The 25,258-nt window shown below is 50.6% G+C and overlaps 1 protein-coding gene across 5 annotated transcripts in view; it reads left to right on the top strand.

The window, feature by feature from the left end:
- Positions 1–25,037, top strand: part of LOC125546750 (histone deacetylase HDT2) — a 39,458-nt gene extending 14,421 nt beyond the window's left edge. Inside the window, exon 12 of one of the 5 annotated variants that reach the window (XM_087546694.1) lies at positions 24,663–25,037. In XM_087546694.1, the coding sequence (XP_087402820.1) occupies positions 24,663–24,842 (180 nt within the window). In that variant the 3' untranslated portion in view covers positions 24,843–25,037. Of the gene's footprint in view, positions 1–24,110; positions 24,362–24,662 lie in introns of those variants that run through there. The other 4 variants (XM_087546693.1, XM_087546692.1, XM_087546691.1 and 1 more) reach the window with 4 other exon arrangements.
- The last annotated feature ends 221 nt before the right edge of the window (positions 25,038–25,258 follow it).

The following is a 25,258-nucleotide window of genomic DNA, read 5'->3' as shown; positions in this document are numbered from 1 at the left end:
AATTGAGAGCGGCTCATGAAGATCTTTAAAGAGAATGAGTCACTTCGCGCTCAACAGATCAGTTCCGCTCAGGAAGGATTTGAACCACCATGTTTAAAATGTCTTGAGCGTGACAACGCTACCTCTGTTGCTGAATGTTCTACTGCTGCTACTGTTGCATTGTCTTCAACTGCTAATGTGGTAACTAACCCCTCTGCTAAGGATGCCACTACTATTGCTGATGAAAATGCTAGGTTGAAGACATTGCTTGAAACAGGGATGTAAAAAAGTCTGAAAGGGCATCAGACACTGTGCGATGTCCTCAAAAAGCATATTCTGAACCGAAACCCTAGGAAAGAGGGTGTTGGGTTCGAGAGGAAAATGAATGTTGATGGCTCCTACAGGAAGCCTGAGCAGTATCCCAAAACCACATGGGTTGCTGCAAAGGGACCTTCAGTGGATCCATTCACCTTATCTGGCTTTACCTGTGCTAACCCTATTATCATTGATGAATCCTTTGATGCAAACTATAAACTGTTTAAGAATCAGAATGGTGAAATGTTTGCCAAGTATATTGGTACTAATTGCAGGAATGGGCCACCTATGAAGAGGATCTGGGTTCCCAAAAGTTGTCTTAAGAATCTTCCTGTGAATGTCATCATGACACCACCTGGGAAGAAGACAAATCCCAGACCAAAGGCTTCATATGGCCCAAAGGCTTCATACAGACAGATGACTCACCTGAGTCACCCTAACGCCAATGTTTTGCAGGGAAACCATACTCAGACTTATGAATATGAGCGTGTTTCTTCAAACCGCTATGTTCATAAGACTAAGAACTTTTCTGCTTATTCATATGAGTATCATTCATCTCCTGCAAGGCTATTTGCTAGGGCTCCAAAGCCGAAGTTCTCAGATGCTGCACTTAGACTCATTGCTTCTAAGCCATCCCTGAAGATGTGGGTGGTTAAGAAAAATTAACTTTCTTTTGCAGAGTAAGGTCTCCAGCCGGAAATCAAAGGTGTCTGATGCTATTGCTGGGGACCTAAAACATCTTGTAGGGTGCAAGATCAAATGCCCAAATGGTCTTACTATGTATTTTGTTCCTGAATCATTTGCCAAACATCCTATCAGTCCTAATCTTGATCTGAGCTTTGATAATCCTCTTGCCCGTCAAATGTTTATGCTTCACAATACTCTTGGTGAAGCCTATCCCCCTAACTGTACTGTAGGGTATGACACCTCATGCTTCATAATGGATTATGGACAGCGGATGCACTAATCATATGACTGGTGATCGAAGTCTTCTCATGGACTCAACTTTATGTCCATCTGACAAAAGTCACATCACATTTGTCGACACTGGTAAAAGCAAGGTATTGGGTCTAGGTAGAGTTGCAATCTCAAAGGATCAACACATGGTTAAAGTGATGCTTGTTGAATCCCTTGGTTTCAACTTAATGTCTGTCTCAATGCTTTTGTGACTTGAACATGATTGTGATATTTGGAAAATATCGTTGTCTTGTACTCATGGAATCTGACAAGTCTCTAGTCTTTGAAGGGTACCGGAAAGATGATCTATACATGGTAGATTTTTCAGCAGGGCCACAGCTTGCCGTATGTCTTCTTGCAAAAGCTTCAGAGTGCTCGCTCTGGCATCGGAGGTTAGGGCATGCTGGCATGAGGAACTTACACACTCTCGCAAAGAAGAAGCATGTCATAGGCATTGAGGGCGTCAAGTTCAAGAAGGATCACTTGTGCGGTGCCTGCGAAGCTGGAAAGATGACTAGGGCCAAGCATCCCTCGAAGAGAATCATGACGACATCTCGACCCTTCGAGCTGCTACACATGGAATTATTTGGCCCTACTCACTACTCTACTCCCACTACAACTTCTTGTCTCTATGGCTTCGTCATTGTTGATGATTATTCAAAATTGTCGGCGTTCTGGAACGGGGGTCCCTAGACTTGCCTGCCTGCGGCCTGCAGCGTGGCTCAAGTGGGGGCCCAGCACGACCCATCTTCATCAGCTCAAGCTCAAGACCCTCGTGAGGGACCAAGCCTCGCGGGGCGGACGACAGGAAGCTTCCTCAGAGGCAGCCTCATCAGGCAGGCTCGCGAGGAGGCGGAGAGATCAAGGCAGGGGTACCTCGCGAGGAACCCGTGATGCAAGACATGACGATCGAGACCAGGCGGGCGCCAGGCAGGCGCCGGCCTGCGCAGTGTCCTTGTTTCCTCTTCGGCGCAAAGGGAGCAAGCACAGGCCAAGGCATCGGGCAAAGGTTACCATTCCGGTGCAACGAGACCAAGACTAGCAGAGCGGCAGGACGAAGGTCACCGTGGAGCCCAAGACGGCGTCATCACCAGTGCTTTTGGCAGCCGAAGACCATGTTTGGTCAGGATAACATGTACTAGATGTTCCCCTTTGAAATGGCCAATTGTTGGCGCCCTTCCTGCTCATTATTTGGGGAGAGGCCCAGGGCCTCTATAAATAGAACTAGCCACCACAGGGTAGAGGCATCTAGGCGGATAGAGGGAGAGACCCAGACCAAGTAGAACACTCCGCACCAGCTCAAGAACACCTCTCGCGAGGCTGTTCTTCCCCTGTACTATTCATCATCAGCCTCTGAGGCAATCCACCACACCACACACTGGAGTAGGGTATTACACCACAACGGTGGCCTGAACCAGTATAAATCTCGCGTCCTTTGTGTTGTTCGTCGTTTCTAGCTTAGATCACATGAGGAGATCGGACGTAGATCGATAGGGGAGAGATCTCCGCGCGCACCCCAGAGTTCGAACCTTAAGGGTCTGCCGGAACCCGAAATCTGACATTTGGCGCGCCAGGTAGGGGTGCGCCGGAATCTTTCCTCCGCTGTTCGCGTGTGATCTTCCGTCGTGTCCATGGCTGACGCTCGTCGGGCTCGCGCCGAGCGCCGGGCTGCTCACGCCACCCGCGTCGCCCAGACGGCGCCCATCGGCGGACGCCCTCGTCGTTCCCCGTCGACTGCCGCCAACGCCGCCACCGGCCCGGCGGGGAACGAGCAGCAGGCCTCGTCCCAGCATCCTTCGATGCGACGGGATGGCCGCACTGCCACCCCGTCGCTGACTCCAGCTGGTTCGTCGTCCCACGCCCGTCGCGCCCCCGTGGACGCGCACGCCGCGCTGCTCCTGGCAAGGGAGCTCCTGCACTACCGCCCCATCGACGAGGACTGGCTCGCCCGCATCACCGAGCTCGTCAGCGCCGCAGGGGGCTCCCCCTGCCGTCCCTCTCGCTGCCTCGCCCTCCATTCCGCGCAGGGGGCGAGGATCAGGAGGCGCCTCCACCACCTCCTCCCCAAGAAGGCGCCCTGGCTCCAAGGCGTGCAGCCCCAGGGCGAGACCCTCCATGTCCGGCGCCTATGCAGCAAGAAAGAAGCTGCCAAGAGATCCCTCGTCTCCAAGAAGGTGCTCGCGCGCTCCCAGCGCCGACGCGCCAAGATCGCGTCCCTGCGCCTCCACGACAAGACCCCGCGCTGCTCCAACGGCGGCGCATGGTGACCACCAAGAGCAGGCTCAGTGCCAGCAAAGGGCGTCGATGGCCACAGCAGGCTGCCTCGCCTTCACCCCCGAGCTACGCGGCGTCACATGGCCAGGCAAGTTCAAGCCTGACTTGCCCCCTTGCTACGATGGCACGGCAGACCCCGCGGAATTCCTACAGCTCTACGAGCTGGGCATTGAAGCCGCCAACGGAGACGAAAAGGTCATGGCGAACTGGTTTCCCATGGCGCTCAAGGACGGCGCCCGCACCTGGCTCCTGAACCTGACTCCTAGCACGATCTCCTCCTGGGGCGAGATGCGCACTCGCTTCATCGCCAACTTCCAGGGCACTCGCGACTGGCCCCCGGCTGTGAGCGACCTGCGCCGCATTAAGCAACAGACAGGGGAAACCCTGCAAAAATACATCCAACACTTCAACAACGCTCGCCTCAAGATCCCCAGGGTGACTGAAGAAGCCATCATCTCAGCTTTCTCCGATGGCGTGCGCGACATCAAGATGAAGGAGGAGTTGGCAATTCATGAAGACCCGTGCACATCCCTGGAGCTGTTCAACTTGGCGACCAAGTGCTCCAGGGCTGAGGAGGGGCACCTCTCTCTCCTCGAGGTCCCGACAGCCGACCCAGAAGAGAAAAAGCACAAGGCCGAGGACGTGAAGCGCAAGGGGGTTGCCGTGCTGGCAGCGGAACCAGACACCAAGCGAGGCAGGGATCAACCTGAGTCATCCAAGGGCAGTCGATACTGCGTGTACCACGACCTCCACACCCACAACACCAACGAATGTCAAGAGCTCAGAGCCATTCGAGACGGGCGAATCGGCCGACGCCCCGAGCGCAACGACAGGGGCTATGGCCGAGGAGGAGGAAGAGGTGGAGGACGATGGGAAGACCGTGGCCCACGCTAGGGATGGCGTGACCGCCCTCGCGAGGACCGCTGGTAGGACCAGCCTCGCGAGGGAGGCTGGAGGGACCATCCTCGCGAGGATCACCCGCGCGGCAACGCAGGCCTCCCTCCTTTGCCGCCACCGCCAAGGAAGAATGAATACCAACATCAAGACGATGGGGCTGGGGGCTTCCAGGAGCCGCGCGCAATTGCCTGCATCTCGGGTGGCACCCAAGCCCCAGCCTCACAGCGCATCTTCAAGCAGTTTGCTCGCGAGGTGAATGTAGTCCTTCCCAAGCTTGAGGCCAGGCGCCCTCTCAGATGGTCTACGTGCGCTATCACGTTCAGCTCAGCGGATCAGCTCAAGTGCGCGGCAATGGCCGGAGTCCTCCCTATGCTTTGCTCCCCAGTCATCAACAATGTGCAGGTCACCAGGACCATCATTGATGGCGGAGCAGGACTCAACGTCTTGTCCGTCGAGGCGTTCGACAATCTCAAAGTGCCATACGATCAGCTTCAGCCGACCAAGCCTTTCTTAGGAGTTACTGATGGTTCCACTGTCCCAATAGGGCAGGTTCGCCTCCTAGTCACCTTCGGGCAGCGCAACAACTACCGCACCGAGCTCATCAATTTCGACGTCGCCCACATTTGCCTACCGTACAACGCCATCCTCGGGTACCCAGCCCTAGCCAAGTTCATGGCAGTGACTCACCATGGTTACAATGTCCTCAAGATGCCGGAAAGCGGTGGAGTCATCATCGTACCCTGCGAAGAAAGGGACGCAGTGTGTTCACTTGAGCGTGCGTTCCAAGCCGCAGCAATCGAAGACCCAGATCACAGGAGCGGAAGACTTCCCGAGGCGACCCTTAAGAAGAAGAAGGCTTCGCCTGGCCCGAGCCAAAAGGAGGCAGACGCCTCCAGAGGTTTTGCGTCAGGATTTGCGCCCGATTAGGGAGCGCCACCCTCTCTCGCATAGGAAGGCGCGCCCGGTGCCCTCCTCAGGCAGGGCTCGGGGGCTCTTTCTTGGAGAGCCACCGACTTTGCCAAGGTCGCGAGGGAGGCGCTCGGGCACCACTTGGAGGGGTGCTTCCAGGCACGTTTCCCTCAGGAAGGTACAAGGCAAGGAAGACCAAACCCTCAGGAGTTCATCGCAAGAAACACCCAGGAGCTACAGGAGTCGAGAGTCATGCGCGGCAGCCGCCGCTTACCCGCCGTAGCCCCACATCCAGGCAAGGATGGTGGGCTGCGCGTCTTCATCGACGTGCCAGGGCTCAACCGAGCCGCGTCTCAGGAGCGCCTTTGGCCTTCGCGCGTGGGGCGTTGCGAGGGTCCACCTCACAGCTACGTTCGCATGCCTTTTGGCCTGCCGAACGTGGTCGCCGCTCATCAGCGCCTGCCGAGGAGCGCTCTGGAGGCTCAGGAGGTCAGGCATCGCGCGGTCCTGGCGGAGGTGGAGATGGCCCCCGAAGACCTACCCGTGCCCCCAGAGCCTCCCGAGGCTCCAAGGCCTGGGGGCTCGTGAGGGTCGACGTCTTCACCGCGCATCGCCCACTTCTTCAGCATCGCTTCGTCTTCAACAGCATCAGGTGACATCTTTCCGAGTTCCATTTTTAGCTGGGAGCGCCCACAGGGCCGCATCATTCCCAGGCCGCGTGGGTCCGTCCCTGCGGCATGTATCCGTTTTGCTTATGCTCTCTACCTACCTTGTTGGGGGCGCCCCTCGGGCTGCATCATCCCCAAGCTGCTCGGGCCTGGCCCAGCGGCATTAGCTTTTCCCGCATCTGCCTAAAATGAATTTCCTCCTGCGTGCTTAACATACCCGACCTAATCGCCTGCTCGATTGACGCCTACCTGCGGAGCTGCTCTCTCTGGCACGACATTTGCGTACGGGTCCGTCCCTGCAACGCTGACAAATCTGAGTGGTCGAGCTCTGGCCGCGGCAGCCCCGCAAGGCGCCACCTCACCAGGCCCTCAGTGCCCCCAATCACTTCCTCGGAGCGACCAATGGTTGGCTGGCAGCCATAGTGACAGGTCTTGTCTTTCTTTATGATTGGTATACAGGACCCACTCCGGGAGCAACGTTGGGGACGTCGCGGGCTATCTCTCCCTCTCTCCAGCACGGACCGCTTGCACGTTAAAAGGGGGGCGCCTGAGCATCGCGACTCATGGGCTCCTACTGGCTCTCCAGCCCTCACCCCTGGCCTTGACCCACGGCATCGCGACCTGTCATACCAGCGGCGGCTGAGCTCGCTTGAGGGCCGGGACCTAAGGACATAGAGCATTAAGGAAAGCACGGGAGAGTGGGAAGAAGCTCGCGAGGACCCAACCCAGCAGCACCTCAGCTACCACCACTCGGGCTGGGCGCCTCGTCGAAGAGCCACTCCAAACTCAAAAGATAAGTCACGCCTTTACATGAGTTGGACCAATGCAGCACCAAACCCTCGCCTAGTGCGGCTCTGTCACGGCGACGCTGCCTTCCTTCCTCGCCCAGCGAGGGCTGCTTGAGCGCTAAAGGGGACCTCCCGAGCATCGCGACTCAGGGGCTCTTACCGGACCTCGGGCCGCTCATCTCCTGGCCTTGACCACAACATCGCGACCTGGCATACCAGCGACGGCTGAAGCCTGCCTGGGGACTGGGACCTGTCAGCGCAGAGCGCCAAGTCCTCGTGAGGATAGAAAGGGGGAGCCGAGCCGCGACAGAACAAGCACCTCGCATCGATTCATATTAAGGATATAATATTCAGAAAAGACATGGCAGGCGCCTTACATACCCCCACGGGGTGTTGCTTCGATTCCTCGCAGGGAACAAAGGTGTAGGATCTTGAGAAGAGGTGTCTAGAGGGGGGGTGATTAGACACTAAGTGCCAAAAGTTGCAGTTTTTAAACTTTTTCGGTTTAAGTGGAGTTTAGGTACAAGTTTAATGATCATAATACATATCAAGCAAGCATGCAAAGAGTATATGAGCAGCGGAAAGTAAAGCATGCAACTTGCAAGAATGTAAAGGGAAGGGTTTGGAGAATTCAAACGCAATTGGAGACACGGATGTTTTTGGCGTGGTTCGGATAGGTGGTGCTATCCTACGTTGATGGAGACTTCAACCCACGAAGGGTAACGGTTACGCGAGTCCACGGAGGGCTCCACCCACGAAGGGTCCACGAAGAAGCAACCTTGTCTATCCCACCATGGCCGTCGCCCACGAAGGACTTGCCTCACTAGCGGTAGATCTTCATGAAGTAGGCGATCTCCTTGCCCTTACAAACTCCTTGGTTCAACTCCACAATCTTGTCGGAGGCTCCCAAGTGACACCTAGCCAATCTAGGAGACACCACTCTCCAAGAAGTAACAAATGGTGTGTTGATGATGAACTCCTTGCTCTTGTGCTTCAAATGATAGTCTCCCCAACACTCAACTCTCTCTCATAGGATTTGGATCTGGTGGAAAGAGGATTTGAGTGGAAAGCAACTTGGGGAAGGCTAGAGATCAAGATTCATATGGTAGGAATGGAATATCTTGAGCTCAACACAAGTGCAGGTGGTTCTCTCTCAGAAAATGTGTATTGGAAGTGAAGATCTGTTCTGATAGCTTTCTCCACGAATGAAGAGTGGGTGGAGGGGTATATATAGCCTCCACACAAAATCTAACCATTACACACAATCTTCCAAACTCGGTGGGACCGAATTGTTAAACTCGGTCGGACCGATTCAACAAACCTAGTGACCGTTAGGATTTTCGGTGGGACTGAGATGCAACTCGGTAGGACCGATATGGTTAGGGTTTGAGCATAACGTAATCTCGGTGTGACCGATTACACAAACTCGGTGGGACCGATTTTGGTAATAAGCTAACCAGAGGGTTGGTCAGGCAAACTCGGTGGGACCGATTACTAAACTCGGTTGGACCGATTTTGGTAATAAGTTAACCAGAGAGTTTGCATTGTAATCTCGGTAGTACCGATTGCCTAAACTCGGTGAGACCGATTTTGGTAATGGACATACACAGAGAGATTACAATCCCATCTCGGTGAGACCGAGATCCCTATCGGTAGAACCGATTTGCTTAGGGTTTGGCAGTGGCTATGACATGTGAAACTCGGTGGCGCCGGATAGAAAGAATCGGTAGATCCGAGTTTGGCTTTGGGTTTAGGTCAAGTGTGGATATGGGAAAGTAGCTGAGGGTTTTGGAGCATATCACTAAGCACATGAAGCAAGAGGCTCATTAAGCAACACCTCATCCCTCCTTAATAGTATTGGCTTTTCCTATGGACTCAATGTGATCTTGGATCACTAAAATAGAAAATGAAGAGTCTTGAGCTTGAAGCTTTAGCCAATCATTTGTCCTTAGCATCTTGAAGGAGTTCCCACATCCTTTAGTCCATGCCACTCCATTGTTGAACTTATCTGAAACATACTAGATAAAAGTGTTAGTCCAACAAGAGATATGTTGACATTAATTACCAAAACCACCTGGGAGCACTTGTGCTTTCAAAAGGTACTAATCCTAAGGAACGCTAGATGCCCGCACCTCCGCAAGGGACGCCATCATCAACAGTGGGCTGCCCCGGCGCCGGCGCCAACCCCATCCAGATCAGTGGCGTCGGCGGCTTGATGCAGCTTCCCTACTCCGAGCCCGGCGCAAGCTCGAAGGCTCGTAGCTGTCGTCGCTCGTTTCCGGAGTCGCGAGAAGCTCGGGGGAGCCGCTGGATTCCCCAGCTCCCCCGCTGCTGCCTGAGGAGCTGCTGGAGGGCCGATGTGCAGGCCAGGTCCTCGCCAGTTCGTTGCCCCTGCCGCTTTCCTTGGGGCAGCACTCCAGCCGGTGTCCTTCAACATCGAATACCTTGAAGAACATCAGGGAGGCGCCGTCGTATTCGAGGTGAATTACGGGGGCACCCTCCGTCCGGCAGACCCGGGCGATCTCACCCCAGCCCTGGGTCATGAAGACCTTGCCCGGAGCAACGATCGTGACCTCCGCTCCGGTTGCAAGGATGCTGCAGTCGGCGTGCTGCAGCCAGAGCTCCAGAGACCCGCTCGGCGGAATCTCAAAGGTGAAGGAGGGAGGAAGGCAGACCCAAGAGCTTGGAGGCATGGCGGCGTGAAGCACGAGCTCGCGAGAGGAGCCCTTAGCGTGGACTCTAGGAGGAACGACGCGCACCACCGTGACTCGCCGGCATCGGCGGCGGCACCGTCGGTGTCGCTCGACGCCTTCTCCACCAGGACCCACGACGCGGGCGTACAAGGGCAGCGGAAACCCAGGCGGCGGTCGGTCGTACCAAGGCCTCGACGCCTCATGCCAAGCACCCTCGTCTCGGCGGCTGAGGACCAGCCATTTCTTTGGCGGGAGAGGATCAGGGCCCTCTTGGGGGGCCTTTCCCTTCTCTTCTGCAGAAAACCGGCGGATTGGTGCCATTGGCGTAAGGAGAAGAAAGGACGAGGAAGAAGAAGGAAGGGAGTAATAGGAAGGGATAGACTGAAGGAGCTCGCACAGTCCCGTACTTATAGCCGGAGAAGGCCAACCGTCAAGCACCACGATCGCAGGTAATCATGACCCATTTCTCTGCATGCAGGGACTTGTCAAGTTGTGCGGTTGCCAAGGCGTCGTGGGAAGCGCAGACGCCCACGTCCAATCAAACGCCACGCGGCGCCCAAGGCCGCAGGCTATTGGGGCCCGCGGCGCTTCGCGCTTGCCCCTTCGCTTCCCTGCCAGGCCAAGCCCGGGCGCGCCTTAGGGCCGGGGGCTACTGTCGGCGTTCTGGGAACGGGGGTCCCCATACTTGCCTGCCTGCGGGCTGCGGCGTGGCTCAAGTGGGGGCCCAGCACGGCCCATCTTCATCAGCTCAAGCTCAAGACCCTCGCGAGGGACCAAGCCTCGCGGGGCGGACGACAGGAAGCTTCCTCAAAGGCAGCCTCATCAGGCAGGCTCGCGAGGAGGCGGAGAGATCAAGGCAGGGGTACCTCGCGAGGAACCCGTGACGCAAGCCATGACGATCGAGACCAGGCGGGCGCTAGGCGGGCGCCGTCCCGCGCAGTGTCCTTGTTTCCTCTTCGGTGCAAAGAGAGCAAGCACAGGCCAAGGCATCGGGCAAAGGTTACCATCTCGGTGCAACGAGACCAAGACCAGCAGAGCGGCAGGACGGAGGTCACCGTGGAGCCCAAGATGGCGTCATCACCAGTGCTTTTGGCAGCCGAAGACCACCTTTGGTCAGGATAACTTGTACTAGATGTTCCCCTTCAAAATGGCCAATTGTTGGCGCCCTTCCCGCTCATTATTTGGGGAGAGGCCCAGGGCCTCTATAAATAGAGCTAGCCACCACAGAGTAGAGGCATCTAGGCCGATGGAGGGAGAGACCCAGACCAAGTAGAACACTCCACACCAGCTCAAGAACACCTCTTGCGAGGCTGTTCTTCCCCTGTACTGTTCATCATCAGCCCCTGAGGCAATCCACCACACCACACACTGGAGTAGGGTATTACACCACAACGGTGGCCCGAACCAGTATAAATCTCGCATCCTTTGTGTTGTTCATCGTTTCTAGCTTAGATCACATGAGGAGATCGAACGTAGATTGATAGGGGAGAGATCTCCGCGCGCACCCCAGAGTTCGAACCTTAAGGGTCTGCCGGAACCCGAAATCCGACAAAGATATACATGGGTTCACATAATTCTCTACAAGACTGAAGTGCAGGATGTCTTCAGACGCTTCGCCAACCGTGCCATGAACAACTATGGCGTCAAGATCAAGCATATCAGGAGTGACAACGGCACTGAGTTCAAGAACACCGGCCTCGATCTTTACTTGGATACATTGGGAATCACTCATGAGTTCTTAGCTCCGTACACACCTCAGCAGAATGGCATCGTGGAGCGCAAGAACAGAACCCTCATTGAGATGGCTCGAACGATGCTCGATAAATACAAGACACCAAGAAAGTTCTGGTCTGAAGCTATTAATACTGCATGCCATGTCATCAACCGTGTTTATCTTCACAAGCTTCTGAAGAAAACATCCTATGAACTCCTCACTGGTAAGAAGCCAAATGTCAGCTACTTCAGAGTATTTGGTGCTAGGTGCTGGATCAAGGATCCACATCACACTTCAAAATTTGCACCGAAAGCACATGAAGGTTTTATGCTCGGTTACGGAAAGAACTCGCACTCCTACAGAGTCTTCAACCTCTTTCTCTATAAAGTGGTTGAAACTGTGGATGTGCGGTTCGATGAGACTGACGGCTCGCAAAGAGAGCACCTGCCAAATGTGCTAGATGAAGTTCCACCCAGTGAATCCATCAAGCTAATGGGAACTGGTGAAATCATGCCGTCTGAAGCACAGCCTGAAGAGGAACTTATCATTTCTGCACCTAATCAACCTGAAGACAATGCTCAGCCTAAAGACAATCCTCCCAACGATGACAATGATCAACAAGAGTAAAATCTTCGTCCAGTCCATCCTCGTGTTGCAAATGAAGTACAGATTGAGAAGATAATTGATAGTATAAATGCGCCTGGTCCACTCACTCGTTCAAGAGCAACACAACTAGCAAATTTCTGTGGGCACTTTGCTTTTGTCTCAATATCTGAACCCAAGAAAGTTGCTGAAGCCTTTATGGAACCTGAATGGATTCAAGATATGCAAGAAGAGCTTCAACAGTTCAAGTTGAACAATGTCTGGGAACTTGTCAAGCGTCCTGACCCTCTCAAGCACAACATAATAGGCACAAAATGGATGTATCGCAACAAACAAGATGAGCATGGTCAAGTTGTCAGAAATAAGGCTCATCTCGTTGCTCAAGGATATACTCAAGTTCAAGGGATTGACTTCGATGAAACATTTGCTCCTGTGGCTAGGCTTGAAGCTATTCGCATACTGCTAGCCTATGCTAACCGTCACAACATCTTGCTATATCAAATGGATGTGAAGAGTGCATTTCTTAACGGCAAGATTGAAGAAGAAGTGTATGTTGCACAACCTCCTGGCTTTGAAGATCCAAAACATCCTGATATGGTGTACAAGCTAAACAAAGCACTGTATGGCCTCAAACAAGCCCCTCGTGCTTGGTATGACACGCTCAAAGACTTCCTGAAGAGCAAAGGCTTCAAACCTGGTTCCCTGGATCCCACATCTTCACGAAGACATATGATGGTGAACTATTTGTGTGCCAAATATATGTGGATTACATTATCTTCGGCTGCACCAACCAGAAATACAGTGATGAATTTGGACACATGATGCAAGAGCAATATCAGATGTCCATGATGGGTGAGCTGAAGTTCTTCCTTGGTCTTCAAATACATCAGCAAAGAAATGGCATCTTCATATCTCAAGAGAAATACCTCAAAGATTTCCTGAAGAAGTTTGGAATGCAAGACTGCAAAGGTTACACGGCGCCAATGCCAACAAAGAGTCATCTGAGTCCTGATGCCAATGGTAAAGAATTTGATCAAAAGGTATACCGCTCCATGATTGGTTCTTTACTTTATTTATGTGCATCTAGGCCAGATATTATGCTTAGTGTTTGCATGTGTGCTCGATTCCAAGCGGCACCAAAGGAATCGCACCACTTAGCTATGAAGCGAATTCTTCAATATTTGGCTTACACCCCAACATTAGGATTATGGTATCCAAAGGGCTCAGAGTTTGATCTAGTTGGATTCTCGGATGCTGATTATGCTGGTGACAAGGTGGATCGCAAGTCTACATCAGGCGCATGTCATTTTCTGGGACGATCACTTGTCTATTGGTCTTCAAAGAAGCAGAAGTGTGTATCACTCTCCACTACTGAATCTGAATACATTGCTGCTAGATCTTGCTGCGCTCAGCTTCTATGGATGAAGCAAACTCTCAAGGACTATGGCATCCATCTGAAACAAGTACCACTCTATTGCGACAACGAAAGCGCCATCAAGATTGCCAACAACCCAGTTCAGCACTCAAAGACAAAGCATATTGAAATTCGTCATCACTTTCTCAAAGATCATGTCATGAAGGAAGATATTGATATCATACATGGCAACAGTGAAGAGCAACTGACAGATATCTTCACAAAGCCCTTGGATGAGAAAAGGTTTTGCAAGTTACGGTGTGAGCTAAATATCTTGGAATCCTCAAATGTCCTGTGATCAGGCACACATCCTAACACTTATGCATGTTGATGACTTAGATGTGCAACACACAAGGTAGAGTATATCTTCAATCAATGAAGACGTACGTTCTGAGTGTGAATACATTAACGCGGAATTTGACTTCGGAGCGCCACGATAATTGTGCGCCGTGTCTGGGTCTAATACTTCATATACGGTGGGTAACGCCACCACCAAATTCTTCTGTTTGAAGTGTTTTTCTCATGGCGTTACATTTGCTATGTCTTCACATTTGGTTTGTCTTCAATATCATCGTGTCTTCTTGATTATCTTCACTATGTTGACTTGGTTGCATTATTATATATATAAGTATTCTGTCCTCTACAACATTCACTTGTAGCTAAGTCTTCTCATTTGAATCTTTTGACCTAAGTGAATGTGATTGGACCCTAGTCTCTCTATGCTTTCTACCTCAAACTCTATTTATCCAAATCATATGCATTCTGTTGAAACTGTCGAATGTCTTCTCTGCGTCCTTGTCAGCAGAAGATACAGAGACAAACATTAAATCTGTTTTAAATGCTCAATTCTGATTGCCTGAAATCCGGAGAAGCCGGAACGACCATCCGACAGTCCAGGCGGGCGTGGGAACGTGGGACAACTCCAAGTATGTTGCATGTTCGCCACGTGTCCCTCAGATGTGAACCGCCAGGGGCACCTGCGTAATTACGCTGTGCCGTCCCTTTCCCTATAAATGCAAGTCCAATCACTGTCAAAATCCTTCTTCCACCTCTCCACCTTGACAAACCCTAGCGCCACCACTAGCTCTCGACGACGCCGGCGACGAAGCGCTTAGCTGCCGCGACCTCTCCGACGCCGTCTTCACGCCGGCTGCGAACATCGTTTTCTCCGCCGCCGCCGTAGGTGTCTTCCGTTGCCAAGTTAGGGCACGGAAGATCAAACTGATCGGTGTCCTCTTCTACTCCGTCTAGCAGTTCATCGTGTGGTAAATAAAACCCTCTTTTTACCGTCTTTTTGATCCTATAGATTCATCCTTTTTACCGAAAGTGGTTTCTGCCTCCACAAAGTTGGATCTATCCTGTCTGCATCTCATACAATGCCTAGTATATTCACTTATGCTTCACATATAGTTAGATTCCTCACTTGTACTTTTCTTGGATTTGTACAAATCTGGAACCAACTCTCAACATATAAGTGAATGTCTTCATGTTATGAGGTCAATGTCTTCTAAACTGATTTATCTTCAAAATCTTCTGAGAATGCATATGACCTCTTCCCCTTCCCTCGCATCTCTAATGTTGTCACAGGTACATGTCCGTGGGAGAATCCCTTGGTTCTCATAGTCTGCATTCATTTGCAGAATTCTTACAGCATCACATCAACTCTCCCGAAGCCAGTTCCTGTCTGACCAGCAGACGGAAGCCTTTGACAGTGTTGAAGCCTTTCAGTCTAAACTTCATGGCAACAGAGAAATTAGCAAGGAAGGGTGGCAGACAGTGCCGTGGGGGTACATCAATGGATCTGCCCGAAGATCTCTATGTACTATACAAAACTGACCCCGAAGAAAGCTATGGTCAGCGCAAGACACGAATCCAATGGATTCGAAGATATTGGGCAGAGCAATGGTTCAAGTACAGATTCGTCACCAAGGAGTATGCTGAGAAGGATGCTATCAAGCGTCCTTGGGGAGATATTCTCTATAAAAATCTTCAACCCAAGAACAGAGCTGAAGCCATTGCTAAGGGATTCTATCGTTGCATGGTCCGAGGGCCACAACCTGCTGATGCCGACCCATCGTCATTGTTATGGTGTCAAGATGACAATCTGTTCAAGCGCAACTTTCAGTTTGCCAAGAACTCGGCCAAGGAAAACAAGAAGTCTTGGGGATTAGACTTCAACCTAGGCCCCTCTGCGCCACGTGCTGATGGCACACGCGAAGCTGAACCAAATCTTGTTGGGCCCTTCTACAACTTAGAAGGTCTCATCACTCATATAAAGGTTCAAGGGGTAGACTTGGATCAACCCGCAGACGACGCTGACTTTGACGAAGCACCTGCACCACCGAAGCCGAAGAAGCAGAAGAAACCCAAGGCTTCGAAGCCTTCCACTCCACCAAAAGCTTCGCGAGTGAAGCCCTTGGCCATTGCTCCTCCTGCACCAAGTGTGCAGTCTGAAGATCTCTCTCGCATCTCCAAGACCGAGAAGAAAAAGAAGAAGCCCATGCACTCCTCTAGTCCTGCTCTGACCCCTGCTGCTGTTTTGAGGAACGAGAATGACGCCATTGATCTGTCGAGTGACGACGATCTTGCTGATGACGCTCTTGAGCAATTGATAAAGAGCAAGCAAGAGGCAGAAATCTTCAACGACTTGCCTCTCTTTGATGTGGCAGTATTAAACAACTTCATTGATGAGTGGTCTGACACCCCAAATCTCAGCTTTGATGATCTGAAACTTCCAATTGGCCTAAGCGTTTCCTTCCACGGCGCCACTGCTCCTGAGCTAGCTCTTGCTCAGAAAATTGTTGAGCTGAAGCACAAGATCGATTTTGAAAAGGCTCAGTTCAAGAAGCTTATGGCCAAGCTTAGCGTGGCAGATGTCCAGAACTTCAAGGTCATGCTGCATGAGCTTAAGGAAGCGTTTGACAAGAAACGTGATGAAGCCAAAGGTTCTCGTGAGCGCATGAAGACTCTTGCTGCCACGTGCGTTCAAGCTTACAATGAAGCTGCGAAGCGCAAGGCTCTTGGGCGTCCTGGCATTGACCCCAGAATGGCTGCCAAGAAGAAGAAGCCATCTGTGGACCAAACTGAACCATCAAGGCGGGAAGAGCCTCGCATTGTCTTCCCAGCCAGCATGACTGGCGTGAAGCCTAAGGTCCCCACAGTGGCTTCAGAACTTCAGAAGACCAGGGCAGCTGAAGCCAAGGCCAGAAAGCGCGAAACCAAGAACACCACTGATGAAGCTCCACCCACCAAGACACGCAAGACCAAGAAAAGCAATCGGGCTGCTCCCACAGAGCCCCTTGTAGTCGAGCCGATTTCTGTTGCTCGTCCTGAATCTGCACACCAAGAACGACGTATGATAGTTCATGAGCCTGCTTCCACAGAGGCTCCTGAAGCTGAAGACATTCCAGCTGTTGACCCCACCGCAGCTGAAGACAGTCATCAAGACAATGTTGAAGATGATGAAGTCCTTCCTCAGATCGAGCACAATGTGGTATCATCGCCTGTTCTCACAAACAGCGAACTCATCAGCATTGGTCGTCCATTGACGCCAATTACTCAGGATGACTCATGGGCTGATCACCCTCAAGAATCCCCACGTGATGAAGAAACACCAGTTACTCCCCCAACACAGGTCACCACTACGGTGATTGACGATGAAAACTTTGAGGCCCAACCAACTCCATCTCCACAAGCGTCGCCAGCGCTTCGCAGGCTTCGCAAAGGACCAAGGCCACAAGTCAATCTGTCAAGTGTTCCAGAAGGAGATGAGCGCCAATCTGTTTCACGCCAAGTGTTTCCTGAAGCCTCTCCAACTATGAACAACCCTGAGTCTGAAGCCAAAGCGGCTGAAGATATTCCGGCTGCATCAGCCGATGACCAAGAAGAATAAACAAGAGAAGAAGAAGCACGTGTTGCCACACCCCCTACCAACCAAGTTGTTCTCGAGGAGAACGTGTTTGACCCTCCATCTCCTGAAGTGGAGGTTACCAATACTGAGGCGGCCACCAACATCAGCACTGAAGCCAATGACGTTGTCATGGCTGAAGCTAATGTGGCGCCTGAAATCAATGTGGTGCCTGAAGTAATAGCACCTGTCGGCATTCTGGGAACGGGGGTCCCCAGACTTGCCTGCCTGCGGCCTGCGGCGTGGCTCAAGTGGGGGCCCAGCGCGGCCCATCTTCATCAGCTCAAGCCCAAGACCCTCGCGAGGGGCCAAGCCTCGCGGGGCGGACGACAGGAAGCTTCCTCAAGAGCGGCCTCCTCAGGTAGGCTCGCGAGGAGGCGGAGAGATCAATGCAAGGGTACCTCGCGAGGATCCCGTGACGCAAGCCATGACGATCAAGGCCAGGCGGGCGCCAGGCGGGCGCCGGCCTGCACAGAGTCCTTGTTTCCCCTTTGGTGCAAAGGGGGCAAGCACAGGCCAAGGCATCAGGCAAAAGGTTACCATTCCGGTGCAACGAGACCAAGACCAGCCGGACGGCTGGACGGAGGTCACCGTGGAGCCCAAGACGGCGTCATCACCAGTGATTTTGACAGCCGAAGACCACCTTTGGACATGATAACTTGTACTAGATGTTCCCCTTCAAAATGGCCAATTGTTGGCGCCCTTCCCGCTCAATTATTCGGGGAGAGGCCCAGGGCCTCTATAAATAGAGCTAGCCACCACGAGAGGAAGAGAGGGTGAGAAATCTGGTAGAGCCCAAGTAGAGGGACTAAGTAGAACACATAGCCCTAGTTCAAGAACACCCCTCGCGAGGCTGTTCTTTCTCTGTACTGTTCATCATCAGCCCCAGAGGCAATCCACCACACCACACACTGGAGTAGGGTATTACACCACAACGGTGGCCCGAACCAGTATAAACCCCGTGTCCCCTGTGTTGTTCATCGTTTTCATCTTAGTTTGCACGAGAAGATCGGACGTAGATCGGTAGGGGGGAGATCTCTGTGCGCATCCCAGTGTTCGAACCTCAAGGGTCTGCCGGAACCCGAAATCCGATAGCACCTGAAACCAATGCTGCACCTGATGCCAATCAGCAGCCTGAAGTCACTGCTACTGCTCCTGTACCGCCTCCAAGGCCACTTACCATTGAGCAAGCATATAACTATGGTCAGCTGGTCACTGTCAGATGGCCCATTCTGGTTCCTCCTCCTGTTGCTGGTCCCCAATTTGATTACCATGTTGAGCACAGGCCTCAGGTCCAGAAGCCGAAGCCAAGACTGCCCAGGTTTCCATGTACTGCCACTTCACCAGGGTCCTTCAATGCTAATGGCTTCAAAGCGCACTACACCTTCTTTGATAGCGCCAAGAACCCCTACTCAAGGGCAAGGATCTCCTCTGATCGGTTCTGGAGCTATCAGCAGCGCATCTATTATTCATGTGTCCTTTATGATCAAGGACGCATCTTCCCTCATATGCGTCTTGACTGTGAAGCCATTGCTGGATTGCCTTGCCTTGAAGAAGCCCTTGACTGCTTCCGTGATGCGGGTTTGCTCAACTTTGTGACTGACAAGGAGCATTGGAATGAAGAACTTCTGCTTCAATTTTATGCTACCCTCCACATTCGCGGATACAACAGGGACCCGAAGACTTGGGTCCTTGAGTGGATGACTGGCAATGTCCATCATGAAGCCAAAGCCTTTGACATCATTGAGCTTACCGGCCTGCCCACTCCAGGAGAATTATATGAGCCTGGTTATCAGCTTCACCGCAATGCATTGGAGAGTATCTTCCATAAGACAGAGCCCAACATGAGCCAAATGTTGAGCATGATGAAGCCTCTGCCACATGATGCTGAATACCCAAAGGAATTCTTTGTCGACGACCTAGAGTATCTGCCCCGCACCATTTATCACATCATCAGGCAAACTGTATGGCCTGTCAAAGGACATTCATCAGCTGCAAAACTTGAAGGAGCAATGAAGACTTTGGTCTTTTATATCTTCAACGGCATCAGCTTCAATGCTCAAGACTTCTTTATCAGACAGTTGGTTGCATCCGGCTTTGATCTTTTTGGCCTGAAGTTCTATGCTCCATGGGTTATGCACCTCATCAAGCTACACTGAGCTGTCAACTATCAGCCCTCTGCTCGACACCATCTGATCTTTCTGCCAGAGGTTGATATGTCAGTTGAAGCGATATACCTAGAGCCTGCCAAGGAGCCTGTCTGTCTTCACAATGTTGATCACCAAAGCTTCTCGCAACCCATTGAAGGAGTCCAAGCAGTCACTCGTGGCTATCCATTGGCTGGAAATACATGCCTTCCTCACCGAGCTCGGACTGAAGCCACTGAGAGTATGATCGCTCAAAGGCCTCGGAAGCACTCTCGTGTTCTAAATGACTGAGAACTTCTTGTGGCTCTGCATCAGAAACAAGATAAACATCACTTCTTGCTGAAGTGGTAGATGCAAAGCCTCTTGGTGGACGTCAATCGTATTGGCAATCTTGCCACCAAGAATGCTTTTGTTACACATGAAACCTGTCAGAGGTCATGGAAGAGTTTAACATTGCTCAGTGCTGAAGCAGATCTTCAAGATGATGGCTTCACTGAAAGATTCATGTTTGACACCACTCCCCCAAGGAATGCTGTCCTATGTCGAACTCCATCTCTTGAAGACTCTGACTATTCCTCCTCCGCTGCAACGGTGAATGCCAGAGTGATCGATGATCAAGATGATGCTACTTCAACACCTACGACTTCAGCGCGTATCGACACAACACCACGATCGACTGCACCGCCAAACCCCGACGCCGACCCTGCATCTTCTCCTACTCCTTCTGGGAACGAGTAGAGGCTCTATGTCTTCAAACCTTTTTGGTCCTTACTGACAAAAGGGGGAGAAGCATATGAGTTGATAGTCTTTAAGCGGGTCCATATGGGCGGGTGCTTTATATTTTGCCTAGTGTTTACAACTCTCGCTTTTGATACATTTGGTTCTTTGAGTTGTAACACTTAAACTTGATGGTCGTCTGCTACGCTTTCTGCTATTCTGTGATGCGATGATAAATTCCGCATGTGCGATGATAACTTTCGCACTTAGTCATTTTGCAGATGTCCATTTTTCATTATGCATGTCCTTATCTTCATTATATCAAATCATGCATGATGAATTGTCTTCATAAGTTGAAGAGGATCTCCACAAGTACAACCTGCCATGTGCATTTGCATTCCAAAAGCAAATTACTTATATGCACATCTTCAAGGGGAGCCTTTTGCTACTTATGAAGACAATATCTTTATCACTACAATTTCACATACTTTATCCCTGTTGAAAATTTCAACCAGTTTGTCATCAATCAACAAAAAGGGGGAGATTGTAAGTGCATCTAGTGCCACCCATAGTTGGTTTTGGAGTATTGACGACAAACCTGGTTGAGGGACTAATGTGTTTGTGAGAATTGCAGGATAACACAGGTAGTAGTCCCTCATTGATTCGGTTTACCTACCGGAGATGACCCCTAAAAATGTATGAAGACATTGACGACAATGGTGGTATATGAAGATATTCACATTGAAGACTATGACATGAGAAGACATTGCATGAAGACTATGGAGCGCGAAGACTTAGTTGTTTCGTTGTTTCCTTTTCTTCTTTGTTGAGTCATAGGAACCACCGTACTATTAATTGGGGTCCCAGTGAACAAAGTCAGAGTGACTAAAGTGATGCTCAACCAAAATCCTATGTCTTCGAGCGAAGACAATGAGAGCAAATCTTATCCAGAGCTGGATGAGTCAGCTTTACTTGCAGCCCAAGTAAAGTTGTCTTGTGTGTTTGAAATCTTATCGTTGGAACACGTGTCAGTTCCTTAGTGACCCAGGGTCATTTCGGACAAATTAGGTCGGGTTGCCTAGTGGCTATAAATAGCCCACCCCAACACCATAAATTGGTTGGCTGCTCAGAGTTGTACACGGCTTTTGTCGTTTGAGAGCAACCCACCTCTGAAGCCTTTGAGAGAGAGAGAAATCCTTGCGAGGACAAAGCCCAAACACCCAGAGCCAAAGAGTGTTAGGCGTCACTGAAGTCTTTCTGTCCGCGTGACTTGAAGACTTTTTACACTTGAGGACTGTGAATCCTCCAGCCGGTTAGGCATCGCATTTTGAGCATCCAAGAGTCATTGTGGATCGCCGGTGAACGAAGTCTGTGAAGGTTTGGAAGTCTACCTTGAAGACTTGCCAGAGTAATTGGGCGAGGACTGGGTGTCCTTAGCTCAAGGGGAATAAGGTGAAGACGCGGTCTTCTGAGTTGAATCTCAGCCTCCCTAACCAGACGTACAATTGTCACAGCAACTGGAACTGGTCCAACAAATCCTTTGTCCTCACCAAGTGACTGGTTCTATCCTCTCCCTCTCTTTACTTAAAGTTTGTCTTCATGAAGTCATTGCCTGTTTGCTTTACCTATTTGTCTTCACTATTTGACTACTATCGTTGTTTGGCTTCATACCATCTTCCATCCTGATCCTTACTACCTAGCTGCTATTAGTCTTCGTGCTTTCACTTCATTGCATACTTGACTATGGCTTGCTTAGTGTGGTTTATCTTCCGCTGCATATCAATAGGATCATTTCTATTGTTTGTCTTTGAAACTTCCAAGTTTTGAAGACTTACATAAAAATCGCCTATTCACCCCCCTCTAGTCGATAACTAGCACTTTCACTAATCGCAAACAGTTCATCCATGTGAAATGTATGCCATCAATCACAAACACTTTGATCTGGCTGGCCCATTTCTGTTCTGTTGCCTAATCGCAAACAGTTAATCCTTCTGAAGCGTATGCCCTCAATCACACACACCTTGATCTGGCTGACCGTTTCTTTTGTGTTGCCTAATCACAAACAATTCATCCGAGTGAACCGTATGCTCTATATCGCACATGCCTTCACCAGGCTGTCCATTTATTTTGTTCCGCCTCATCGCAAACAGTTCATTGGACTGAACCATATGCCCTGGATCGCACACACAACTAAAATCTGAACCGTGTTTGGTGGCTCCGCCATCGCAAAGTTTTGCACCTTTTTGACGGTTCTTTTACACCACCATTTGCGATTATTGCATCGCACACAGTTTCGTCGAAGGGTCTTTGATCGTAGTGTCGCGTTATCAGCATCCTGCAGTAGTGTGGGTTGGCATAGATCGAAATTAGGATTTGTCACTCCGAGTATCGAAGAGGTATCTTTGGGCCCTCTCGGTAATGCATATCATAATAAGCCTTGCAAGCAATGTGACTAATGAGTTAGCTGCAAGATGATGCATTACAGAACGAGTAAAGAGACTTGCTGGTAACGAGATTGAACTAGGTATAAAGATACCCACGATCGAATCTCGGCAAAGTAACATACCGATGACAAAGGGAATAACGTATGTTGTCATTACGGTACGACTGATAAAGATCTTCGTAGAATATGTGGGAATCAATATGAGCATCTAGGTTCCGCTGTTGGTTATTGACCGGAGAGGTGTGTTGGTCATGTCTACATAGTTCTCGAACCCGTAGGGTCCGCACGCTTAACGTTCGATGACGATTTTGTATAATATGAGTTATGTGATTTGGTGACCGAATGTTGTTCGGCATCCCGGATGAGATCACGTGCATGATGAGGAGTCTCGAAATGGCTGAGAGGTAAAGATTCATATATAGGACGATAGTATTCGGACATCGAAAGTGTTCCGGGGGTACCGGGTACGTATCGGGTCACCGGAAGGGGTTCCGGGAACCCCCCGGCAAAGATATGGGCCTTATTGGGCCAAGGGCGGGACAGACCAGCCCCTAATGGGCCGGCCTAAGTGGAGAAAGGAAAAGGGGAGGAGGAGGAAAGGAAATAGAGGGAATTGGATCCTCCCTTCCTTTCCCCCTCTCCTTTCTTTCCTTCCCCCACTCCGGAGATAAGGAAAGGGGGAGGCCGAATTAGAGGAGGCCCCCAAGTAGGACTCCTCCTACTTGGGGTGCCCCAAGGCTACTCCCCTCCCTCTCCCACCTATATATATACATGGGGAGGGGCGCCTAGAACACACAACAAACATTGTTAGCCGTGTGCGGTGCCCCCCTCCACAGTTTACGCCTCCGGCCATATTCACGTAGTGCTTAGGTGAAGCCCTACGTGGATCACTTCACCATCACCATCGCCACACTGTCGTGCTGACATAACTCTCCCTCGACACTTTGCTAGATCAAGAGTTCGAGGGACATCATCGAGCTGAACGTGTGCAGAACTCAGAGGTGTCGTACGTTCGGTGCTTGATCGGCCGGAACAAGAAGAAGTTCGACTACATCAACCACGTTGTCAAACGCTTCCGCTTTCGGTCTATGAGGGTGCGTGGACACACTCTCCCCTCTCATTGCTATGCATCTCTTAGATAGATCTTGCGTGATCGTAGGAATTTTTTGAAATTGCATTCTACGTTCCCCAACAGTGGGCCCCCCGTGACTCCCCTGACCTAATTCTTTCGCCTATATATTCACATATATTCCCAAATGACTAGAAGCATCCATGAAAACACTTTTACGCCGCCACAACCTTTTACGGTGTAATACTTTTTTACGGTGTGTTTGTCGAGATCCAATGAATTGTGGATTTATGATCAGCTTATCTATGCATATTATTTGAATATTCAGTGAATTCTTATATGCATGATTTGATATGTTTGTAATTCTCTTCGAATTATCGGTTTGGTTTGGCCAACTAGATTGGTTTTTTTGCAATGGGAGAAATGCTTAGCTTTGGGTTCAATCTTGCGGTGTCCTTTCCCAGTGACAGTAGGGGTAGAAGGCACGTATTGTATTGTTGCCATCGAGGATAAAAAGATGGTTTTTCATCATATTGCTTGAGTTAATTCCTCTACACCATGTCATCTTACTTAATGTGTTACTCTATTCTTCATGAACTTAATTCTCTATATGCAGGCAGGAGTCGGTCGATGTGTGGAGTAATAGTAGTAGATGCAGAATCGTTTCGGTCTACTTGACACGGACGTGATGCCTATATTTCATAATCATTGCCTTAGATATCGTCATAACTTTGTGCTTTTCTATCAATTGCTCGACAGTAATTTGTTCACCCACCGTATTATTTGCTATCTTGAGAGAAGCCTCTAGTGAAACATATGGCCCCCGGGTCTATTTTCCATCATATAAGTTTCCGATCTTCTATTTTCCATCATATTAGTTTCCGATCTACTATTTTGCAATCTTTTACTTTCCGATCTATAAATAAAAAAATACCAAAAATATTTACTTTACCGTTTGGTTAGTTTCATTGATCTCTATCAGATCTCACTTTTGCAAGTAACCGTGACGGGATTGACAACCCCTTTATCGCGTTGGGTGCAAGTTGTTTGATTGTTTGTGTAGGTATTAGGTGATTTGTGCATTGTCTCCTACTGGATTGATACCTTGGTTCTCAAACTAAGGGAAATACTTATCTCTACTTTGTTGCATCGCCCTTTCCTCTTCAAGGGAAAAACCGACGCAAGCTCAAGAAGTAGCACCCGTCTACTCGGACGAAGTCTATGCCACCACTACCCGGGCGATCATCTACTCAGTTGTATGACTCACTCGGATATGCAAAGACCAACAGTCAGCAAGGCACTTGAAGCATCATCTTCACAGTGGAGGTTTTGTAGTGGGCTGAAATAATGGCCATGATGTCCCACTTTGTAACATAAGAGGTGATGGGGTGGCGCACTCTATATAAGCCACCCCACCACATAGCTCAGGGCTCTCGCTCTCATTCTTCCATCTCTCCCTCAAACTCTCACACATTGTAATCTCCTAATTCATACTTAGATAAGAGAAAGCCTCTCCGGAGCACGAGACGTAGGGATGTTATCACCACCTCGAGAGGCCCAAACTCGTTAAAAAACACCGTGTCACTTGTTTGCATCTCGATAGATCATGATCCTTTACCCTACCCCTTTCTACTCTCAGAATCGTTCACATAACATCCGGGCTAGCCCATTCCCATCCTGAGTGGCACACCATCTCCATTCCCACCATTTCTCTACCAAAACCCTCCCGCCCTCCCGCCATGGCCGATGCGCCTAACCCCGCCG

Source organism: Triticum urartu, chromosome 3A, assembly GCF_056163025.1.
Source record: "Triticum urartu cultivar PI428250 chromosome 3A, HENAU_Tu73, whole genome shotgun sequence".
Taxonomy (NCBI): Eukaryota; Viridiplantae; Streptophyta; class Magnoliopsida; order Poales; family Poaceae; genus Triticum; species Triticum urartu.
This window is presented reverse-complemented; position numbering and strand designations above follow the sequence as displayed.